At 34.7% G+C, this 23,596-nt stretch overlaps 2 protein-coding genes across 12 annotated transcripts in view; one reads left to right on the top strand and one right to left on the bottom strand.

The window, feature by feature from the left end:
* The first annotated feature begins 201 nt into the window (after positions 1-201).
* On the top strand, positions 202-4,589 carry LOC140753357 (peroxisomal membrane protein 2). Its single transcript, XM_073087912.1, has 4 exons — positions 202-671; positions 2,007-2,099; positions 2,348-2,633; positions 3,271-4,589. Exons 1-4 carry the CDS (start codon positions 583-585, stop codon positions 3,358-3,360), a joined length of 558 nt encoding a protein of 185 aa, XP_072944013.1. The 5' UTR covers positions 202-582; the 3' UTR covers positions 3,361-4,589.
* Positions 4,590-4,977: 388 nt separating this feature from the next.
* Srrm234 (Serine-arginine repetitive matrix 2/3/4) overlaps positions 4,978-23,596 on the bottom strand; it is a 30,853-nt gene continuing 12,234 nt past the window's right edge. The window contains exons 1-11 of one of the 11 annotated variants that reach the window (XM_073087901.1): positions 19,584-20,041; positions 18,935-19,150; positions 18,298-18,357; positions 18,029-18,061; positions 16,601-16,724; positions 14,239-14,291; positions 11,675-14,128; positions 11,078-11,158; positions 10,078-10,218; positions 7,079-7,100; positions 4,978-6,653 (exon numbers count right to left, since the gene is read on the bottom strand). In XM_073087901.1, the coding sequence (XP_072944002.1) occupies positions 6,483-6,653; positions 7,079-7,100; positions 10,078-10,218; positions 11,078-11,158; positions 11,675-14,128; positions 14,239-14,291; positions 16,601-16,724; positions 18,029-18,061; positions 18,298-18,357; positions 18,935-19,150; positions 19,584-19,921 (3,693 nt within the window). In that variant the 5' untranslated portion in view covers positions 19,922-20,041 and the 3' untranslated portion in view covers positions 4,978-6,482. Of the gene's footprint in view, positions 6,654-7,078; positions 7,101-7,364; positions 8,741-10,077; positions 10,219-11,077; positions 11,159-11,674; positions 14,129-14,238; positions 14,292-16,600; positions 16,725-18,028; positions 18,062-18,297; positions 18,358-18,934; positions 19,151-19,583; positions 20,042-23,596 lie in introns of those variants that run through there. The other 10 variants (XM_073087904.1, XM_073087900.1, XM_073087902.1 and 7 more) reach the window with 10 other exon arrangements.

Genomic DNA, 23,596 nt, shown 5'->3' with positions numbered 1-23,596 from the left:
AGTGTCGAATGATGTGCCGAGTCGGCCATTTTTGGTATTCGAGTACTTTAGTACTCATATAAAAAGTCAGTGTACGAGTACCGTCAGTATTCGAATATCACTGGTACTCGAGTATCACTTATTAGTACTCGAGTATGCGAGTTTATGTAAGTACTCGAGAGTCGAGTCGTCCTGACTCGGCACATCTCTAGGAGTGTCAATGTCAAATTGTCATTCTTGTCAAAAAAATATTGTCCCGAGTCCCGTTGTAGCCTTATAAGACAGTGAATTTAATATTATTTTGTGTCGTACCTTCCTTACATTTCGTTACATACTTACTAATTTACGAGTATTTTGCAGGGTACGGACGTTGTGTTTATTTAATTTGTAACAGCAACATACTAGACGAAGTTCAATGTACTAGAGCTTGTCAAATATCTACGTAAAAATCACCTGTTGTTACTGATAAGGGCTATCAGCTTGAACCTTGTCCTGCTTTGGCAAGAAACATTGCTACTACGTTATATGTGTTTTAAATTTCATCGTGATATACGTAAACAGATTTGCGTCAGGGGCTGGTGTAATATATTGTTTTAGACAAAAATGGCGTTATCAAAACCTATTATGAACTTAGTCGCATCGTATTTACAAAATTTGTATCTCCACCCTATCAAGACAAAGGCGATAACGAGGTCAGTATTTTTAATAGTGAAATTATAATAACATTTACATGCACATTCATTATATTACTATAATATTATAATCTTTTGCATCCATGTCCAATATTAAAATAACAGTCGGTTCAAAGTTCAGGAGACGATTTAAATTATTACATTGACTACTATGTGCATTCTATTTCACTTAAATTGTTGGTGAAATTAGCTTGAGTTACCTTAAGTATCCTCTATGGGGAATAATGACAAAATAATCCTAAAGACACTGTAATTGTATAATCGAAGCAAATTTTAACATGATAAATGTATTTTTTTTTATTTCTTAGGGATAACAACAGCTTACGCCAATTACAGTTATCCACACATTAACATACATGTAGTAAAATAGACTAGTTGAACCTTATTTGGCTGTAATTATGGCCTTAAAACAGCACTGTGCATTGTTAAGAATTGTATTCTCTTTTTTATGGGATACTCAATTTTATACATCTTCCAATTTATATAATACAAATTTACATACATACATACATAAGCTCCTTAAAAATAATATTGATAGTGGAAAATTATCTTATAGTATCTAAATAATTTCATTGCTAAATGATTATTACAAAATATATGTTATCTTTTCTATCAACCATGCTAATCTGTTAGTATAATTGTAATTTTAGCTAAATATCTATTTTATAATTATGAAATTTCTACATAGTGTTGATTACTGCTTTATAAGAACGGTGTTTATGCTGCTATGGTCTGTTTAAAAAATGTTATAACTACCTAAGGCCAAGGGAAGCAACATATTAATGATGGACCTCTTGTTATACTTGGGATTATAGATATCCATGGGTCATGGGTTATTATCACCTAACAGCAGATCTGTATGCTTATTAGTAAAAAACACTGGGTTTAGTTCAGAGGTAATATAAATGATAAGGTTTTAATCAGTATACTAAAATGATAATCTATTATTTAATAAGGATAGTGATTATTTAATACTTGATAAGGCTTAGATAATGTATCAGTAGCAATAATTTTCAATATATTTACAGCATTTTTCAATAATTATTTAAATTTGAAGACTTTTTTTTATATAACTTCAATAATATTAGAATTAATTATGTTAATTGCTACTATGGCAAGATTAAGATAAAAGACTTAAATGATAGGAATGGTTGTGGTGGTGATAAAATCATATATGTCCAACATGGGTGCTGGAATGTGATGAAAAACTAGAATTACTTAGAAGAGGAAATTTGTTTATTATTCAATATGCTATTGAAAATCTTTGATTGGTCTATTTTCCTTAACAATAACTTGTTATTTCCTTATATAACTTTTTGCACTTATCCTTTTCAGCTGTGTGGTTGGCGCGGCGGGCAGCGCTGCATCACAGCTTGTCGCCGGGGACACGCTAAAGTTGGATCCCATCCTAGCGTTTGCTGTATATGGGTTTGTGTGCTTTTTAAATGAATATTTAGAATTTTAGAATTAAATTTATAGAATATATTTAATTGTTTTTGTTTATTCATGACTTATCAATAAAATTATGCTTAATTAACAATATTATTTTTAAGACCAATATTCAAGACATTTACTTAACATTTTATCATGTTCTTTCAATTGTTATTCCAATACTAATTCAATTACGCATTACCTACTTTAACTCACTAACTTACTATTACTTTTTACATTTACAGACTGTTGTTTGGAGGCACCATTCCACACTACTTTTATGAGTTTGTTGAAAGAGTGTTCCCAGAGGAAGTAGTGGCCTTCCCGCTAGCAAAGAAATTATTATTTGAAAGATTAATATTCGCGCCTTGTATGCAAGCATTCTCTCTGTACACATTGGCCCGATTTGAAGGCAAGAACCATAAGTTGGCGTTAAAACAGCTCTTTGCTCTCTATTCTACGGTTTTGGAAGCAAACTGGAAATGGTTGACCTTGTTCCAAATCATTAATTTGGCATTTGTACCACCTATGGTAAGTTGAGAGTTAAAGAAAGGGCATAGGTGTTAATATCATATTTTTCTTTATAATATAGGAGTAGCAGACGAGCATACAGTCCACCTGGTGGTAAGTGGCTACTGCCGCCCATGGACATCTGTAATCAACCCCAGATAGGTTTAGATATCCTACCCGAGGTCGGCTACAGATGCGCCGCTACCCCTGAGAACTAAGCTGGAACGCCTCGGAAAAGTCTGTCTCCCTTACCACACCCTTCAAACCGGAACACAGCAGCGCCTAACACTGCTGTTATTAGGTGGAAATAGATGTGGCGGTGGTACCGCCGGAGTCGAACCACAAAGGGTTCTACCACCTTCAATCATAATAAGTAAAACATCAATATTATATTAAAAGTCCTTAAATTTTCTAGAATGACTGGCCTACTTTTCACAAAGATGCTAAAACTAGTACTGATCAATGGTATTGATTGAATAGACCAAAAAAAGTTTAATCAATTCCTCATTAATATAAAAATCACTCTTAACATTAGTATTATAGATGGGCCATTATACCAGGATTAGGCTTCAACATAATAATAAATATTATAGTATTACTTGGTATGTATTATGATTTTATTTGAATTTTCTATTTAATTCGTACATATTGTTTCCAGCTTCGAGTCCTCTTCATGAATCTCGTCGGATTCGGTTGGGCAATGTTCATAGCGTCCAAGCGACGCCAACAAGCGCAGAAGAAAAACTAATTGTAAGTGTAACGGACGTATATTTTTAAAAAGGTGAAGGTTGTAAAAGGATTGCACAATGATCCTATGTTGTAGCTCATTATGTTGTTACTCTAACAGGGCATAATATGTAATTATTTTTATCAAACAATGTTCTTGAAATTGAAAATCTTCAAATTCAAATTACATGTCACAAATCTTGTCCAAAATTATCACAGAATATTCCCTCATAGGTGCTTAAAATTTTCTACATTCCTACACAAATAAGACTGTTAACCAATTTCTACTTATTTTTGTAATTACATTACACCAAAATAGCCGAAATAAGCCTACATTGTCATAGTATAATACATACCTACATAAAAATAAATTATAGCAATGATATGTAACTCAGTGATAGTAAATATTCAGGGATGTTACTAATTATTAACTATTTATTTATAATTCTATTATTTATGGCATAGTAATCAACTGTGTATAAAACAACGAATACAGGCAACACTACACCATTAATAATACTGGCAATAAGTTTTTAAGACTTAAAGGTGTAGGTGGCTCAATGGTCAGTAGAATTGTTCTTCTATATCGTATAACTACTATTAAAAGGTAAACTGTTTTGTACTTTGTATCCATTGTTAATATACAACAGTGATAATATTCATATGTTCATAAAAGATTTAATATTAGATAAGCCAGTGATTAATATTATTGTTTTTTGTCTGGGTAATTTTTCTAGGAATTTATTAAATAAGTGGGCATTATATGTACCTATATAATTATAAGTCTTATTTTTACATGCATTCCAGTCTTTTATTTGTAAACGAATAATTGTTGCATTTTAAACAAGTTATAATTTAAACGACAATTTCAACTTAGTGTGATTTTTTAAATAAACCACAGACACCGAAGTTGCTCATGTTATAATATAATATATCAATTATTTACGAATTGTATAACATATAAAATAAATAAGTGTTTATCGATTGTTCTTTCAATTTGATATTATATATTTAAAGATTTAAATCATCTTTAATAAATCAAACAGAGACAATAAAACAAATTATGTTTACAGAATTACTTTATTTTACAACAGCAAAATGTTATTTATTAAATGTATTTTATAACTGCATATTTTTTTGTAAACTGCGACTAATTGGAGAAGATGAAAGCAGATATATCAACATTTGTGTAAATCTATTTTAAATGGTTTCTACTTGGATGTTTTAATAAAATATTTTATATTTTAGTTACACGAGTATTTTTATTTAAATATCATTCACATTTTATTGCTACAGTCTAAATGGTTTTCAAACAATTGATCTAGATAAGTACTTAAAATGACTAGAATTAATATTTTTAATTAAATAGTACATTATAATACACTAAAATATGATAAAGGGTAATATAGCATAAAAGATTGAGTGGTCCGAATTATTATAAATATTAAAAGAATAAATAATGTATTTTTTTAGGTACAACCTACAAGTATATTGGTACTTTATAGGGCACATATCGATAAAACATAAATTTTGTAAATCAGTTGTAAAAATAAATAATTTGAGGTATACAATTTTCATAATTTAATAATAAATAATTAAATATGTTAAACAATTCTTTTGTGAACTACTTATAAACAGACAAACCTAATTAATAAAATGTAAACGACTAGATGTTCACAAAATAAATAAATGAGTCCAATAATTTCATGTCAATAAATATATTGCACTTTATTCTAAATTATTCTATAGCATTTAAATTAGTTAGTCAAAGGACTATAAAAATTGATTTTATTGAATAAATTAAATAATACAACATGAAATAAAAATTTGAAACAAAGATAACACATTTTGTGGTCCATCTTCTTCATTATAAAAATAATTAACATCAAATAAAAAATCAAAATGAGTATTCTCCAGAGATATATAAATAAAACAATATAAAACGTAGCCCCAGTGACAAGTAGGTACACCTTTTATATACACCTAAGTATTTCAGAGTTGTTTTTAATTCAATAAATATTACGGTATTTATAATTTGCGTTAGCTACGTGTACGTGAAAGAGTCTGTAATTAACATACCTACTCATAAGCTACGCATATTGTCTTCATTAAATGACGAATAGAATGTCAGTATTTATGACTAAATTCCCCTTGTCTTATCACTATCTCATTTAAATATTTATTTAGAAGTAGCGAAGACATTCAAAAAGTATATAAGTTGAAAATATTACTTTAAATTACTCGACTAGCAATATTATGGAAATATAAACTAACCTATTATCTAGTAAAAGACGTGCAACAAATACACTTATAAGAATCTCTACACTGCTGTGTAGTGCACAGTGAAGCTTCTAACCTTAATCTTTCAAAATTGTGAATTTCCACAAAATACAAATTATGTAATAATTCTATCACAACAATAAGAAATTAGTTTCTATTTTTAAATCATAGAATAAAACAATATTCTATTCCTTTTAAATCACAAACCCAAGAGCTAACAAGCATCTTGTCTAAAATAGTAAGATCTCAATTGAATAATAAATACTAAAAATAAACAATTTTATGAAGATTTACTCCGGTCGTTATTTTTTAATTATATTGAATATCAAATAAAGCTTGGAAAAGCGTGACTAGAATAGGGTTACACCATTTACAATATAAGTACCTAAAAGTAACTTTGATCACTCGAGATTATATTATATCATTTGTAAACTAATACTCGTTGAGATTCTATGAAATTGCTATATGCACTCGTCCAAAAAGACATGACTAGAAAATAAATGTATCGCAAATTAAAATCAAAATGGACATCTTAATTAAACTAAATGGTAACATTTATAAATCGATGTTGAGTTGATATTCAACGTTGGTACATTATACATTTAAACAACTATATAATACAGACACCAATACAACCTCGAAAAGAGACTAGAATAGGGATGACATTTTATCGAACATAGAATTAATACTATACTTGTAAATATCATCTTAGATTTTATGCGATGAATGTAGCAAACGAGCAAGCTGCTGATGTTAAACAGATTCTGCCGCCAATGGTACCAATTTCAAATAAAATTGAGGTTCTATTTGAAGTCGTTACTGATGTAAAGATACAGAATTGCTACACATTTAGAAAATTAAGCTCTATATAACTAGAGTAGGGCTACCACATCGTGCATCGCAGAGTATCAAATAGGTCCTGGTGGAGACTTGGGCGACTTGGACCAGCTGCGCTGCGAGGATCTGCTGCTGTAGCTGCCGCTCGTGGGCGTGGAGGGCGTCGGCCTTCGGTAAGGGATCGGCCGTTTCCGAGCACTGGCGGACGTCAATGTTAGTTGCGATTGTTAGTCATGTTATAACGTGCAAGCATGCTATTTAAAGTAATATAAGCTTTAAAAGAAGCAAGATAGTTTAATATGAAAGTTATTTTGTGATTAAATTGTTATTAACGAATGTATTTTATTAACTACAAATGGATGTATCATTGATCTAATGAATTGAAGTAAAAATATGTTTATGATAACATAGAAAACGCAAAAATTTTTATAATGCAAACATATTCTTTTTAAAAACTACAGTACTAAACGGTTAAATGTTTTAACATCAAAATATGCAACGGTAGTTGAAATGATAAAGTTATTTAAGTTAATATAATGCAGTATATGTGACACTATAATGTTAAAGCATTTGTTAATCAGGAAAAGATTTGAATCACGCTTGGTAAATAATATGGCACTTACCTTATCAATTTGAAATGCCAATCTAGCCATAAATTAAAAAAAAACAGTCATTGTATAAATCTAGAAGTGAATGTACACTTAAGGACGTTATGCACGCTTAGAATATAAAACGAACCTTCGAGAAACAATTTTTTTATATCTACCTTTCCATTTATGTCAAAATAAAAATACGATTTTTATAACTTATCATTTTCTGAAGGATACCTTTACATTCCTTAGCGTAAAACGCCTTCAAAAAATCGGAAGCCAACCGACTACCATGCAAGTAGCGAAAAAAATAAAACAGTTTTGTACAATAAAACTTTAATTCGATAAACAAACGGAATAATATTGTTGAAACAGAAAAAAACGCACTTAAAATAATGTCCACAACAAACAGCCACAATCTCTACACTCAGAACTCATTTTCCAAAATATACTGATACTTGGTATTGATTCATATTTTCACTTGAATGTTCTTATTTCATTCATCTTCTTCTATATTTGTATTTGTTTGATGAATAAGTAAGGTCTATAATGGGTGCGCTACGGAGGAAAAAAATAAATTAATAAAAACAAAAAAAAAAGGTTTTTCCACACTGTCAAGTTTCTTTTTCATCTAATAACAGTAGGCACTATCATTTCTTACTGTCCATTCTTTGGTTTCTAAAGGGCCACGTATATGTTTTACTAAAATACAAACATATGTAAAAACTCAAAAAGGAATTTGAAATAGCTTTATCGAAATATTGAAATAATTCTATTTTCCGGAATATCATTGTAACAATACAATATATTGCCATTTTCCTAATACAATAAACATAAGCACATCTAGCCATCGTACTTATTATACATCAGAACATAGAATGAACGATTATCTGATATTTACATTAATATTTTTTGTATATTTGTAATATGAATGGACAGAAAGAAAGAAATATAAGGCACTTAATTGATACTTAAGAATAATTGAAGAACAATTATTTTGATATGCGCCAAAACTTAAAGCAAAAAATGAGCATTTAGTAGCACACCCTTGTTAGTAATAAAAAAAACTGGTTATTGAACAAACGGCATATTAATTGTTTCACAAAGACATAATCCCTGGGATATTATTCTCAATGGAAAGGGGATTTATTTTATTATTAGTATTGTTTATAAAACTGTTAAACTTATGGAATATATTATACAGAACAGACTAGTTTTCGATAACAGCTCCAATTGCTTTTTATTTGAATTTTTGAAAATAAATCTAATTCACTTATAATTTCAAAAATTGAAACCCAAACACAGTGGAAAGATTAGTCGAGCTTCTTAGAAAGAAGAGAGTAAGAAATCTGTATTTTCTAAATTTGTTTTAAATATTAGGTTAAATAACTTTGAAAGCATACATGAAGATAATTGTTTCATACATTCCTTGGATTTTGTAATTAACTTTGTTAAAATAATAGTAATTAAATGATAAACATTTACTATTTCGTAGGATGCTTGTCGGAAGAAACAGTGAATGCAATAAGTAACATTTGTAAGTTATATTCAGGAATATATTAAAAAAGTACGTCTTATATCATATCGGGAACAATAATACAATACATATAACTTATACTACACTATGAACAGTCACTTCACTAATCGGAGCTACTCGTGTCTTCAGAGCTCGTGCTATAATTTCGTGATTTTTTTCTATAAAAGAAAAAACAAAACATATATAAAGATAACTGGCAATAATAAAATAAACCATGTGCTGTCTTGTGATGTGCAATCACTTTAAAAATATTATTTTTATAAAATGTAAAATGGCATTAAAGTGCACAAGTAACTTATAACATAATCTAAGTTGGGATAATATAAGTGATGGAGTAGAACAATACAAATCGAATTGCAGGCTAATTGAGATATATTCTTAAAAATTGGCATCATAGTATGTTGCCAATTACTATGTTGCCAATTTTGATCATACGTACATCATTTCCAGACATACGTATAATTTTGACATTTTAAAAGAAATAAATAAATTAGTCTGCAATTTTAATCATACAGTTCCAGTTCAACGCCAATATTACCCCAACATATCTTTACATTATAATCAAAAGTAATAAGAACAATAGTAAAAAAAAACAAAAGTTTATTATTTTTGTTTTTGTGAGTAATGGTAAACAGTAAGAAGTGATTAGTGACACATCGTAAAAAGCACAACACGTGTAAAATAATATAAGAAGCCTTCTATAAAATTAGCATACGTAAGCGGCACACGACAAAGGGTTAAACATCTAAACACACTTCAATACTACCAATATCGCATCGTTGGAACGTTTCAAACACACTAAACTACGGTTCAAACGAATGCCGATAGTATTGTTTATACACTCCCTTTTGATACAAATACAATGCTTTTGTACAAAAGTATTAAATAAGTTAGAAAAAATAAAATAAGAAATAAAGTAAGTATATTATAAAGGACAATGAATGTTAATTTTTAAAAGATTCAGTAAAAGCAAGGCAAATATTTTGTTTTTATTAATACAGTATTAAATGTAGATAAAACAAGTTTAATAGTATATTACTTCAATAGAAGATTTAATTGGGTTTACTGGTAATGTATCCAGAATTGGCCACCTTCAATTTCATCTTAACGCTTGTAGCATTAAACGTGCCTTTTTATTCATATTTTTTCTATAAATCTATGATTAATAAATAAATGATAATAAAAAGATTAGCTTTTAGAAAATGATATTTAGCATAAGTCTACATTTTGAACCATATTTTTTATTTATATTTAGTTGTTTTCTATTATTTGCCAGTAAACTGTAAATGCAGAATAAAAATGAAGTTAATGTTACAATAATAATTACAATACGAGTGTAAGTATTTTTTTATCTATATTTAGATGAATTTTATTATTTGCAAGTAAATTGTACATAAACAATAATAATAAAAATATTTGTTTTTTAATAAAAAATAGTTAAATACGATATAATATTGTAACAAAAGCATCGTATGTTGCATCGTATCGCGTGTACCTCGTGATGCGTCGTCGGTCGAGGAAGCTGGGCGAGCCGGCGCGGCGCGGGATGGAGGGCGAGCGCGAGCGCGCGCGCGACGCGCTCGTGCGCCGGTAGTCCGCGTACACGCCCGTCATCGTTCTGAGCGCGCACGGACCGCTTGTTATCAGTGTCGCAACCATAGATAAGTATAGATATCTCACCGCCTTGTGATTGAAGGAAGCCATTGAATGGCCTAAACGTGTAATTTACGCGGAACAATGCCGACATGCGCAGTTAAATGGTGCAAAAACACGAAATCGAAGAAAAAGTGCGGAGAAATATTCTTTCATTCATTTCATTTTTAATATTTTTCAAACACGAAAATAGATGACAGTGACAATTTCAATGGTCAAAACTGTTTACATTTTCTTGTTAGCAGTGAGTAATCTTTACTAATCTATGTCGTTACCCCCCAAAAACTTATGGAGCTAAGGGCGCTTGCATTTCCCTTCCTATAAATAAAGAATCTTCCTCAGGCTAAGGGCCATGGCTACCCTGAATCATTGCCAGAAGGAATAACGTTTTTCGAAGTAACCCTTTACATTTCGGCTTATAACATAATATACACTGTAACCTTATACAATCATTGGCCCATTTTAGCCTGACCACTTAATGCGCCGCGCGCTTGTGCGCCGGTAGTCCGCGTACACGCTCGTCATCGTTCTGAGCGCGCACGGACCGTGTTATCAGTTTCGCAACTAGGCTCACGCTTGGATTCACCATCCCCTTCTCGTACACTTTTTTGCTAAACATTTTTAAGATTACTACATTTTAATCAACAACAGAAAATAGTTCTTACAACATTAATTATTTAATATAGGATTAAAGTTAACTAATTGTTGCATAAAATGAACTTAAAGTTAGTATTAATTTTTGAAAATGACAACATCTTGTGAAAACGAATCTAAAATAATTAAAAAGAATCCATATCGAAACTATGTTCCGTTGTTGAAATCTGTGAGAGTGGATTGGTTACCTAGAGGAGCGGGTAGATCTCGAGCTACTACGAGTGGAGCGGGACGAGCTTCTGCTGCTGTAAGAGCTGGAACGGCTGGACCTAGAATGTTAGAAAAAATAATTGTATTTTAAAGATCTAATCAATTATAAAATTAATATGATATGGGAAAAGTTGTTAATTTGCAGTTTTTCTTGTAGAACTCTAGTGAACTACAAAATATAGCTTTATTCGTGTTACAGTTGTGATGTAACGGCAATATTAAACAGTTAGTGCTGTGTTGAGGAACTAGAACGGTAATTATTAATCTTAGAAACTCGAAAAGGATTAAAGACACTTTTGTAGCCGATCTTAAGCTTTGTGTAAAGTTTATTACAAATATCTACATGGTGGACTTTTGTGTGGATTTGTCGTAATCTACATTTATGTGACAAAAACCTAAACATTCCTGATATAAAGACATACATAGCAAAAATACGTTATCTGGTATTGTTATTGCAAAAGTGCTAGTCCGCTCTGAAGTTGTTGCGAGCAGGTGTAGTCATACACTTTGCTATGGCGACGCGATTCATTTCTATATTTGGAGTGGACTAGCAGTTTGGCGCGGACTCTACTTACCTCGACGACGAGTAGGATCTAGACCTGGAGCGCGACGAGTCAGATCTGGAGCGGGAACGCGACCGCGAGGACTTGCCGCGGGATCGCGACTTGGACCGCGAGCGCGAGCGCGAGGACCGCGACCAGCTCCGCCGCCTCTCCGGCGAACTCTCCACATTCACCGGACTCTTCAGCGACTCGTTACCGTTCGGAGCTGACTTCGCCTTATCCCTACGCGACCAGCCGCGGCGGTGCCCCTCCGGCGAGCTCTCCACATTCACCGGACTTTTCGACTCATTACCGTTAGGAGCTGACTTCGCCTTATCCCCCGCACTAGACCCGGATTCCATTAACGCATCCCCCGATCCGCTCGGCCCCGCTGACGTCGACGGCCCGTTCGTCTCTTCGGCCCGCTTCTTCTCGATGTTGGCTTTCGTCATCTGAATCAGCTTCTCTTTCAGTCGGTTCAGCTCGCGGATGTCGAGGTCGTCCTGTCGCGCGCGCTCGTTCAACCTTAAAAAGTCTTCCTCGGAATCCTCGTTCTCGCTTGAGGAACTCCTCATGCACGCCGCCACTGGCTTGTTGTCGTTGGAATCCTTTTTCTTCCTCTTAGACTGGAGATCGGAGGGAGACTTGATGTACTTGCGCTTGTCCTTCTCCGGTAGCTTGTCCAGAATGTCCCGGTAGCGCTCAGGACTTCGGCGTGCTGGCGAATAACTGAGGCTGGATGTGCTCCTGCTCCTTTGATTAGATTTCGAACGAGATCTATCTTTATGGGAATCTTTTGTTGCGGGATTCTTTCCGTTATTTCCTTCTCCATTTTTTTCCTTCGCCGCTTGCTTAGGCGACGCGGAGCAACCTTCTGGGGACTTCTTAGGTTTTACGCTGGGTGGGGTGCTCCGTTTTTTCTCGTTTTTTGAAGTTTTACGACACGGACTCGGCGACTTTGAGGCGCTCGGCGAACTCCTGCGTCGTTGTTGTCTTTCTTCTGGAGTGGGTGACTTTCTCCTGGAGCGACTATTCTCCCCTTTGTTATCCGGTTTGCCAATAGGTTTGAATTTTTCTACTTTGCTCTCCACCGTCTTACGTGGTGTAGGAGATTCATTACTCGCGTTATCTGGCGATGGACTGCGTCGCCTTTTTTCCTTAGGTGGCGGCGGTGATATTTTTTCTTTGTAATGTTGCTCCTTATCTTTATCCTTATCTTTTGGCTTTTCTTGTGTTTTTCTGGAAGGCATTTCAGATTCTGATTCCGATGGAGACGATCTTGCTGGCCTTCCTCCTTTGTAATATCGTTCTGGTTCTTTATAACTATCCCTATTTTTATAACTTTTAGGTGACTGTTCCCGATATTCCGGGGATGAATCTCGTCTTTCTCTAGACGAGCTCTTATTTCTTCTGCGTCTTGAACGGTCTTCGTGATTGTCTCTTTCGTTTCTTTTGGTTACTTCTTGATTGCGGTCATTTTGAGAATTCCTTTTATCATATTTCTCATTTTTCCTAGCATCGTCTTGATTTTTATTTTTATAAACGGGAGATTCACTTCGCCTTGAAACGCGCCTATCTTCCTGCGATGAACTACCCCTGCGATTTCTATTAGTGTCTTTGAGGAAATCTTTTTTACTGTAGTACGTGTCCTCCTTTTTGCTGGTTTGTGGCGAGGGACTCTTCCGTCGTCTCTTCTCTGGTGGCGGCGATGCACTTCTTTGCACTTGTCTCTTATCTCGTTTACTTGATTTAGTAAGGGGCACTTCTTCAACGTCGGAATCCGATGAAGAGTTCCTTTTATCGCGTTTCGAGCGCTTCGATGCTTTAATACGGTCTCCTTCTTCAACTGACAAATCTCGTTTTCTACTATCATGCTTGGTAGGCGCATTTGATTTTTTTCTATAATCTGGGGATCTTCGCTCATCTCTTTGTCGGTAGTCCGGCGACACTCTTTCGTCTCGACGCCTTTCGGGTGAAGCTTTGCGTGCGTCTCTTTGTCTAAATTCGGGGGATCGTCTGTCGTCTCTTTGCCTGTGGTCTGGGGACCTCCGTTCATCTCTGCGTTCATACGCGGGTGAGCGGCGGTCGTCTCTATGCCTGTGGTCTGGGGACCTCCGTTCATCTCTGCGTTCATACGCGGGTGAGCGGCGGTCCTCTCTATGCCTGTGGTCTGGGGACCTCCGTTCATCTCTGCGTTCATCTTTGCGTTCATATGCGGGAGACCTTCGATCCTCCCTATGCCTGTGCTCAGCAGACCTGCGCTCCTCTCGCTGTCGGTAATCGGGTGACGGTCTGCGCTCTAAAGACCGGCTCCGTTCGTTTCGCCGTCTATTCGAGTCATTCTGGCGTACACTCCTGGCCGGCGCATCGTCATATTTATGATTACGCTCCTCGCGATCGCGGTCCCTCCTTTTATTGCGATTTTCAGTCTCGTTTGTATCCAGTGGACGCTCCCATTGCTTCTCCTTCGCTTGTTTCACGGGAGAACTGGAAAGTAATATAAAAAGTAGAACTATTTGCTCAAATAAATATTTCCTAATTTGCAAGATGTAATAAAAATCTTGACGAGACTTTATTTTTAGAAAATTCATTGTTACCTCTCTCGACTGGATGGCTCACTGGTCGCACGACGCCTGGTACTCGATTTTTTCTGTACAAAATTGACAACAGTATTAAAATAATGCAGAGTACAAATGCTGAAAACACCAGTGCCAGTACAAGAAGACTAGTGGTTATGGCAACTAAAAATCCACTAAGAAAAAAAGAGATTCTTCAGTTCAAACTTATTTATTTTAATTGACCGAAGAATCTCTGTACTAAAATAAAAACATTAAAACACTTTACACATGCTCTCTATAAGGAATTAAAAAAAAATGGAGGCATTAACTAAAACACCGTTAACTGTACTTAGTAAATAGTATTTAATAAGCTACTCACAAAAGCAAATATCGATAGAGAAAAAATTATATTTGTAAGAATAAGTTTGATTTTTAAGTTCAGAATGTTATTTTTTTTATTCATCCATAACATTCTCAGTGAGAGAATATGGCTAATATGCAACGAGTACATAATAATGTTTGTCTGTTGGCACCAGTGCACGAATCCTTTATATTTACAGTACTAAATTAGTAACACATTAACAACATCTTTAATATAATCAAGTACATAAATACATGTATTACACAAAATCAAATGTAATATAACACTTCGGGAACGTACCTTCGTCAACAAACGGTGGTGGTAGTGTATACCATATAAACATGTGGAGCATCCTTAATTAGTTTTGAGTCAATGAGAAGAGGGAGAATGTTATGGATTAGTTACATCTTCATAAACAATTAAACTGGACATCAACACTTGATGTGCGCTACAAAAACGTGCTACTATCCGGCCCGAAGGACCAATTTAAAAAAATAAGTGAAAAATTGCAATAAAATTAAAAATGCAACACTCAGGAGAAAGACAAACGAAGAAACAAGTAGAATGTGATAAATGAGCACGTTTTTATAACACATCGAGGCATGGCGCCGCAATACATAGTGATACCACCATCTGTTTTAAAGGACTACAAAACACCATGCATGTAAATAACTGTGCACACTTTACATATCGACGATTGCCCGCTTGCTTAATATATTACTCTCAAAAGTTAGTCACAAATGTAATACGCGGTAAAATGCATATCCAAATTTAAACATGTACAATTTTTAGTATTCACCTAACATAGTGTTCTTACAGTGTTATTGTTTTGTGAAATACTTACAGTATACGTTATTCTTCAGATAAAGATGGCTATCCTATGAAATGATGCACAGTTAAACAGATAATTTTTACTTCGCTATATCTTGTATTTACAGAAAAAAATATAAAAAAATAAAATCGAGTAAGAGATAGACAAATAGACAGAGGAGAAAGAGAGTAACCACATTTAATAAACTGTATACGTCCCATATTGATTGCCGATTCATGATTTATTGCGATGAGAACGTGTGGAAGCAATACAATTTGATAGCTTGGGGGCAACAGTTTATGGAAACAGCAAAACTAATCATGTCTACGTTCACCTTAAAGAAACTATTCGTTAAAGGGGTACTTATATTGCGCAAGAGATTTTCTTACATATAAAATACTTATTAAGCCCATATTCTTAAACTATTGTGCTGAAATGACATTTTATATCACGTCAATGTATTTGGTCTTCAAGAAATAAAACAAAAATGAAGCGGTGTGCTAAATGAGCTATTAGTTCCTCTATCCCGTAAAATAGTTAACCTACATTTATCGGGTATTCAAAAGCCTATTTGGGCAAGGGATTATGAGTGGTGTGGGTTCCTATGACATATCCCCATCGTTATAAGGGCTGATACGTTTACCAGTTTTTTTATGACCCCAGTAACCGATACAAATATCACAATAGGAAAGTAGTCACTACAATGCTATACCGAGAATTCAAAGATTATGTTTCTGGCGTTATTTTTGAGTTCTAAACTAAATAATAGTAAAAAGGAAGGTTTGGTGAGCATATCACAGTATAAAATAAAGATTGAGTTCTTGGTAAGTCTCAACTCATGAGCACATTTTAGCTCATCTTCGTAAATTCTTTACAATATTTTAGAAAGTTACAATGAAATTTAGTAAAATGTGTGTTGGCTTTCTTGGATTACAATTTAACACACATGAATGAAACGAAAGAATTTAAAGTAAAGTTATGAATAGACTACTCACTTATCGGTGATGAAATATCAAAAAGTCGTCCAATTACGCTTTTTTAGAAATAACAGAGTACTTAAAAAAATTGCAAACCGTATTTTATTACAACATAATGAAGCTACCTTACAAAAAACACAACCTTTGAATTCCGCCACATATAATCTGTAATCTGAAGTTGCTATAAAATCGAGAGCACAATATGTTTGTTGACAAACATGTGAACACTGAGTGTTGAGGTTTGATAATTACCTTCTTTTTCCTTGACTTTCTGTCGTCCGCCGAGCTCGCGGAGTCGCTGTCGTGCTCCGAACTGCTCGAACCAGACGAGCTCTGGGATTTAGAACGTTTCTTCTTCTTCTTGCTGGATTCTTGTCTGTAAACAATGTAATGTTTGAATGCCATTTAGTTTTGATACATTTGTTTATTATTTTTTTTAAAAGTCGATCAATATAGCTATACTATGCATGTTTAAAATTTAGAAATATGACGTAAATATTATTCACAAAAATACGAAGATAATGTAGACTTTGCTAAGGGATTGTTTCACAAACAAAGCATCAAAAACATTTAATTAGAAATCAGGTTTAAAAATTGGTACCTACCAAAATTTACTAATTTATTTTTCTTAGAAAAATATCAGAATAGAAATTACAATAATGATTTTTGCTCATAGTACTAGAAAATTAATAACAATTAATATTGTTCGCGCGAAATTACTAAAAGATGATCTCACTATTATATGGCTCTAAGTTTTTCAGCAGTGATAGCCTAGTGGTTAAGAAACGCGGCCTCTCGATCGAGGGGTCCGAGGTTCAAATCCCAGGGCACGCACCTCTGATTTTCAAATTAATGTGCGTATTAGAAATTAATTATCACTTGCTTAAACGGTGAAGGAAAACATCGTGAGGAAACCTGCATACCTGAGAGATATAAAAAAAAAAAAAAAAAAAATCTTAAGGGTATGTGAAGTCTACCAATACGCACTTGGCCAGCGCGGTGGACTATGGCCTAATCCTTCTCATTCTGAGAGGAGACCCGTGCCCAGCAGTGGGACAGTAATGGGTTGATGATGAAGTTTTTCAGCTGCATGGTTTTGTATAATGCACACAACAGTAAAAACAAACATAATTGAATAATGAAATAAAGAATAAGCTTCAATAAATTACAAAGTAGCTTTTCATCGGTGACACTAATAATATAATTGACGCAGTAACACACCAGCTGGATATATAGAAGGCGGTTGAAGCAAATATAACGAATTGTTTTAAATTATCAATTTTATAATAATTGTGCTATTTATGCAGGTTTCATTCAATGTCAACGCAATGTTTAAATGACACAAATTAGCACTTAGCGATGATATAAGAATGTGAAATATACTATTTTCAATTAATACTAATTTTGTCTGATCTGTTTAGATCTTAATTCATTGTAAGTTGGCTTTTCAAATTAGAATTCTTTCAAAGTTATCAAACAGTTTTGTTGAGTTTTTCTTAAATAATGTTGTTTACTATGCTCATATGCATCTTCTGTGATTATATCTACTATCTTTATTATTACTAGATTAGTATATATATCTATTATATTGGCTGTATGCTGCATAAATATAAATCTACAATATACATAGGTATATACAACTATGTTTAATTGCATAATATGTTACAACATAGGGCATACCTACGAATATACTTCCACAACATTTTCCTCTGACTGAAAGTAGCAACAAAAATAATCGTTCAGTAATTGAATAAAAAGTTACAAAATCATTCTATTTTTTAATTAACTATACTTGCCTTTTTGTCAATTGTAGTGCCACCTGCCTGGATTCAATGCAAAACTATGAAATTTAGCAAATTAAATTTAAAAAAATAACATCAAGTCAATATAAAAACAAAATTAAATGAATGGAGAGTGAGTGGGAGAGAGTGGGGGGGATATAAACTTACTTGTCTTTCTTATTCTTCTTCGACTTTTTCTTCTTTGATTTCTTCACTTCTGGTGATGTGCTGTAAAATATAATAACGTGAGATTAACGACAAATTTAGTTTTGTACGATATTTTCGTAAGAAACACGCCACCAATGTAATAATAATACATTATCTGGGCACCATCATGTATGGACAATAATTTTAAGACACTGACTTGACTTTGACTTGACTGAGTTTAAAGTTCTAAGAGATTGAAGACATGATACATACGGACTTTCAGATAAATTTACACAGGGATTTGTCGAATCACTTAAGATCCTGTTGATTTACAAGAAGGTAAATTATTCAATTGCTCAGAATTGGAATTGTATCTATAGAGTCATCTATCATGTGCTGATATCCTCGCAAGTATAAGCAATCTTAACAAACGTATCAAAATATATGAGAGTATTAACAATTTCAACAAATATAAATGCATATTGATTCACCAAAAATTTCCAATATTAGAATATCGACGCCGGACGTCACAACTATTTATATTTAATTTGTATCCTTAATTTATCTTTATCATTAATTGTTAAAACGGTTTATCGTAAACATATTTGCGCATTTACATATGTACGTAGTGCGCATTTACAAATGCACGTAGTGTTACCTTCTCTTCTTTTTCTTTTTCGACACATGCGCATCCCGGTCATCCCTCTCGTGGCTGGGCGTCCTGATGAGGGGGTACCGCTGCGCCTCGTCCCGCGCGCGCCGCTCGGGGTCCAGGCTGGTGCCCTCCACGAACCGCGGCGAGATCCCGAACGCGTCCCGCAACCGAGCATTCTTCTCCTGTTGCGCCTCGGCCACCGCGTGCGTCTCGCGAACGCTACCGATCGAACGCCCTTATTCAAAATGGCGGACCAAATGTCACGAACACGAACGATGCTTCACAAATGAACAGAAAAACTAACTATATCGTATTCTAATGTGACTCTTCGCATTCTAGGACGTTATTGATTACTTACACAAGCTTCAAGGAAGGCTCATGCATATTTACCTGATTAGCACCTAAGTGCGCTAAAAATAGGGAAACATCGTTTTAATTGAGCATCAATAATCAGGAATCAACGACCACAACCAATTCTCAATTAAAGAAAGAGGCATTGTCATTAAATACGAACAAGTGTGAAATCGTATCGGAATTCATTAAAACTTCAAGTCGCTTACGTGTTTCTTTTAATTAATACTAGCTACTGGCGTTAAACGCTTGGCGGCCTACTAACAGAGGCGATAGTTAATCGATACAATCGTATGCACACCTTATAACCGATCGCATGGACTTCCTCTCCTCGGCTTCGGAGAGACAGACCTGCAAATTGTTAGCGTTGTTGCGCTCTGTCGAGCAATTGCAATGACAGCAGCAGGAACTCCTCAATCCCTCTATAATAGTTCTCAGAGCTGGTTCGAGTGCGTCTACTACATTAGAAGGGCCAGGGGGCGGTGCCGGGACCACTGCTAGGTCGGGGTTCGGGTCGTGCGAGGATGCGCGCGGCCGGCGCTGCGGGCCCGCAAGCACCGCCTGGAACGTGCCTCGCCAGAGCCTCTCGAAGACGACTCGATCGTTGTGCTCGCGACGCGGCGCCCTACCCCTCTGCATCTTAACCTAATCTCTTAAAACTAGTGGAAGACTTGGTTTCTTAAAACTAAATTAAGCTAAGGCGGTCTAGGCCGCTGGAAGACTGAAAAGGCGTGGGCGTTAGGCTACATAGTAGAGCGGCCGGCGGCGGCCCGACGGCGCTACTGGCGAAATAACAGGAAACACGCCGCGACGCGCGCACCCTGCGCAAACAACGGAACTCCGTCCCGACGCCCGTGGGCTGCTCAAAGGGATGCTAAGCCTTTGTGCTCAAATATACCTACACATTACGTTGTATTATTTAATCACAATTGTGCGTTCTTATGAATGATATTTAAAACTAAGCGTGTTTCCCAAAATGTAACTAAATTCGGTGACATGAGATTATAATTACAAAATTTTATTACTCGTGTTTCAGAGAAAACGCAAAAAGTACTATGAGTGACGTAAATTGACCTCTGGCATTTGATCATCCGTACTCAATCCGCCAGCAGCTTAACAAAGCTAATCCAATTACGTGATAAAATCGCCTTAATTAAATTCCCTCGTACGAGTGGATCGCGTTAAATTAAAATATTAATGCCTTTGTTAAGACCGTGCTAAATCAATTTCGGTACGGGCTACTGTGCGTTTTTGTGACAAATGCATTAAAATGGACACTTCGTTTGATTTTAAGTAATTTGATTGTTATTAAACTGTACGTACCTATTGATAATTTCAAGATAAAAGCGAACATGTTACGTTAACGAAGAAATAAGAAATAATATAATACTTTAAAATTTCACATTTGAATTCATGTGAAAAACATAAAATTTCATTACTTTGCTATAGAAAGCGAATTAATTGTCATTTTATGTACACGATAAAACTGGTTGCGTGCGATAAAAGTAAGTCGGAGTATGTACTACTGTACTATACAATTAGGTATAATACGAATATTCAACAGTTTAAATCGATCGACTTCGCAAATAAAATAAGAACAATATAATCACCGCGAATTTTTACTTTATATTAGATGCAGTGTATTCCACTTAGTTCAATAAGCAATAAAGCATTTTAGGCGGACATAATATATAATTTTGTTAAAGTTGCCAACTAGGAAGGTTTTACAAAAATCATTTGCAAAGGTCTACTGTGATAAACTTATTTGCCGCGTAGTCACTATTCAATGACTTCTCTAAATAGTCGGGTTCTGCTTTGCTTAGTACATCTATTCTATTTTCAAATTTTGAAGATGGTTCATATGCCGCAGCGATCACTTAAAACATAATAATGAATTTTATTTGCTAATTGCATCATGTTATTATAATCGATAATTTATATAATGTATTCTGATTTCGATCGACTGATTGCTTTTTTCCGACTACTGTGCCTAGATCGTAAAAGCCACGTGTTTCACAGAATCAGAAGCATCATTAGTCCACCACAATATCCCGTTCCTTCCATTACATTAGAACTTCAATTGTTACAAACATAACCATGATCGCATACACGAATATATATAGTTCCGATGCGCTCCAGGATTAATTTTGGAATGGCGATTGATACGCGCAGTTGCCAAAAAGTAATGCACTGTCTACGAGCGAAAGGAACTGTATATCTAAAGCCTGGGATATACTGATAAGAGACGAGATAATGATGCGTCATGTTATTTATATGATTTGCATAGACGTTACAATCAGATAATTTTGTATACATACCTACGTATTAATCCGTAAACTGCCTATTATTTAACTAACAGGGTATCAGATAATGTACCTGTTATTGGCGAATAATGGATTAGAGAGAATGTTGAGCAATACGCCACTTTCGACTTCTTTTCTTTACATCAGGTATAATGAAAAAATATTATACACGGATACGATTGGAAAAGAACATTAATTACAAAAGAAGGGAAACGCAGATTCGTAATAACGGAAGGTCTCAAATAAAATAAAATAAAATTTATTTGCAACTATAATGTACGAATTCATCATATGAGTCTCTAAGTGTATGTATTATTTAGGTACTATTTAAGTAGACTTATTTTGAAGTATCATCTTGGTATGATTTCCGCTGTCCGCTCTCCCGTACACAGTGTCCTCACTAGTTTCCTCTATCTTTAGCCGGAATCACAACACGTCGTGGGCGCGGCCGTGTTTTGGCAACGGCTCGCGGCGAGCCCGTTAATTAAGACATACATTTCGCTTGTCGCCTCATATTACATTTGATCGCGTGATTCCGCTAATTTATTATGATACGCGCTATTGTCATTAGCGCTGAAACTGCTTTACGCTTTATTAATGTTCTAAAGTTAATAGCCTCGCAGGCTATGATCCATCACGAAGCTTCTGAACTAATTACGCTTGACCTAGCTACAAGAGCTCACATTACATTTCACCACATATTAATCCTAGAATTACTCCACGGATGAGCGTAAACGTAGGCCGACCTATATTTTTTTACGTTTTTATAAGGAGTAACGATAATATTCACTTTTTTTTTGCAGGAACAAAAAGGTAGTTCACTCTTGTTTCAAATTACACCACACGAGATGGTAATCACATACAACTGAATGCATAGCACTTCGCTATTCCAAAGTATAGGTACATTACTCCATATAGAACAGAGGTTTTTCCTGAGGCCAATCACAGATGCATTACAACTCCTCAGGACTAAAATGGTCGCCTCATATAGGAGGCAGTCGGCATCTACACCTCTCAAATAAAACGCAAGCACTGCTTCGCCCTACACAAAAGTGATTCGGTGGCATCGCGGCGGTCGAACTATACTTTCTACCGGCCTTTCTCATTTAACTTTGGATTCAACTACGACTTATATGATTACGTGGTACTAATAGAGCATAGAAATGATTTAAAGCTACTAAATCTTACAAACATTTAGAACTTAGAAGTAAATTAGAACAGTCGGCAGTAAAGAACATCCATCGTGCGCGTTATGACGTGTGCAAATTGAGGCCACGTAAAAGCAGATTTAATAAAAGTGTTTGCAGTTCTCATTAACTGAATTTCTGTAGAAATAAAGTACTGAACTGGGCCGCACTTCACCTTGTGTTAAGTGGTCACTGTAGCTTGCTTGCTAGTAAATATAGTGTATTTACGTCTAAGGCACCTATATTTTCCACTTAGGTACTTTGCGCTCAATAACCTCAATGAGAAGATGAGACGCTAGAATAATTAATGGAAGAATAATGTTAAAACTGTATTTAAAATTTTTGTATTTGCATGTTTAACGCACTCCTGAGTTTTAAAATTAAACTTATCTATTATCGCTAAAAAGAGATCATGAGACATATTTATGTCTACGCTATCTTATGTGCCGTAACATATAATACATACATGGATTGCGTTGATTTTAGGTTATATATTAATAAATTAAATTTCTTTAAAAAGTACAAGCTTTAATTCTAATAGTTGGGGAGCCCAAGAGGGGATTTCGGGAGTGTCTCAAGCGCGGCAGACTAAGATATGGGAGATACCCTGTAGAGTATCCTAAACCATAAACGAGCTTTCTATGTCGGGGGCTTTGCACAGGGAAGCCCGTCAGATTAGTAAAAAAAATCTATCACTGGACATGCTCGAGCGCGGTAATTTTTTTTTTAATATAAAGGAAATAATGCTAGATAATGGGAAACATCATAATCTGCCGATTACCACACGTCGTCCAAGTATTTAAAAATATAGTCATTTTGAAAAG

Source organism: Epargyreus clarus, unplaced genomic scaffold, assembly GCF_041222505.1.
Source record: "Epargyreus clarus isolate Ecla_fem2 unplaced genomic scaffold, WU_Ecla_fem_2.2 ptg000026l, whole genome shotgun sequence".
In the NCBI taxonomy this organism is placed as follows: Eukaryota; Metazoa; Arthropoda; class Insecta; order Lepidoptera; family Hesperiidae; genus Epargyreus; species Epargyreus clarus.
Note: the sequence above shows the minus strand (reverse complement) of the source record. Positions and strands in the feature narration are given on the sequence as shown.

What these genes read in the sequence shown, in the direction of transcription:
- LOC140753357 (XM_073087912.1), top strand. Translation starts at nt 583, where the DNA reads ATGGCGTTATCAAAACCTATTATGAACTTAGTCGCATCGTATTTACAA. An exon ending in AAGACAAAGGCGATAACGAG is followed by an intron (nt 672 to 2,006) that starts GTCAGTATTTTT and finishes TATCCTTTTCAG; the next exon opens with CTGTGTGGTTGGCGCGGCGG. An exon ending in CTAGCGTTTGCTGTATATGG is followed by an intron (nt 2,100 to 2,347) that starts GTTTGTGTGCTT and finishes TTACATTTACAG; the next exon opens with ACTGTTGTTTGGAGGCACCA.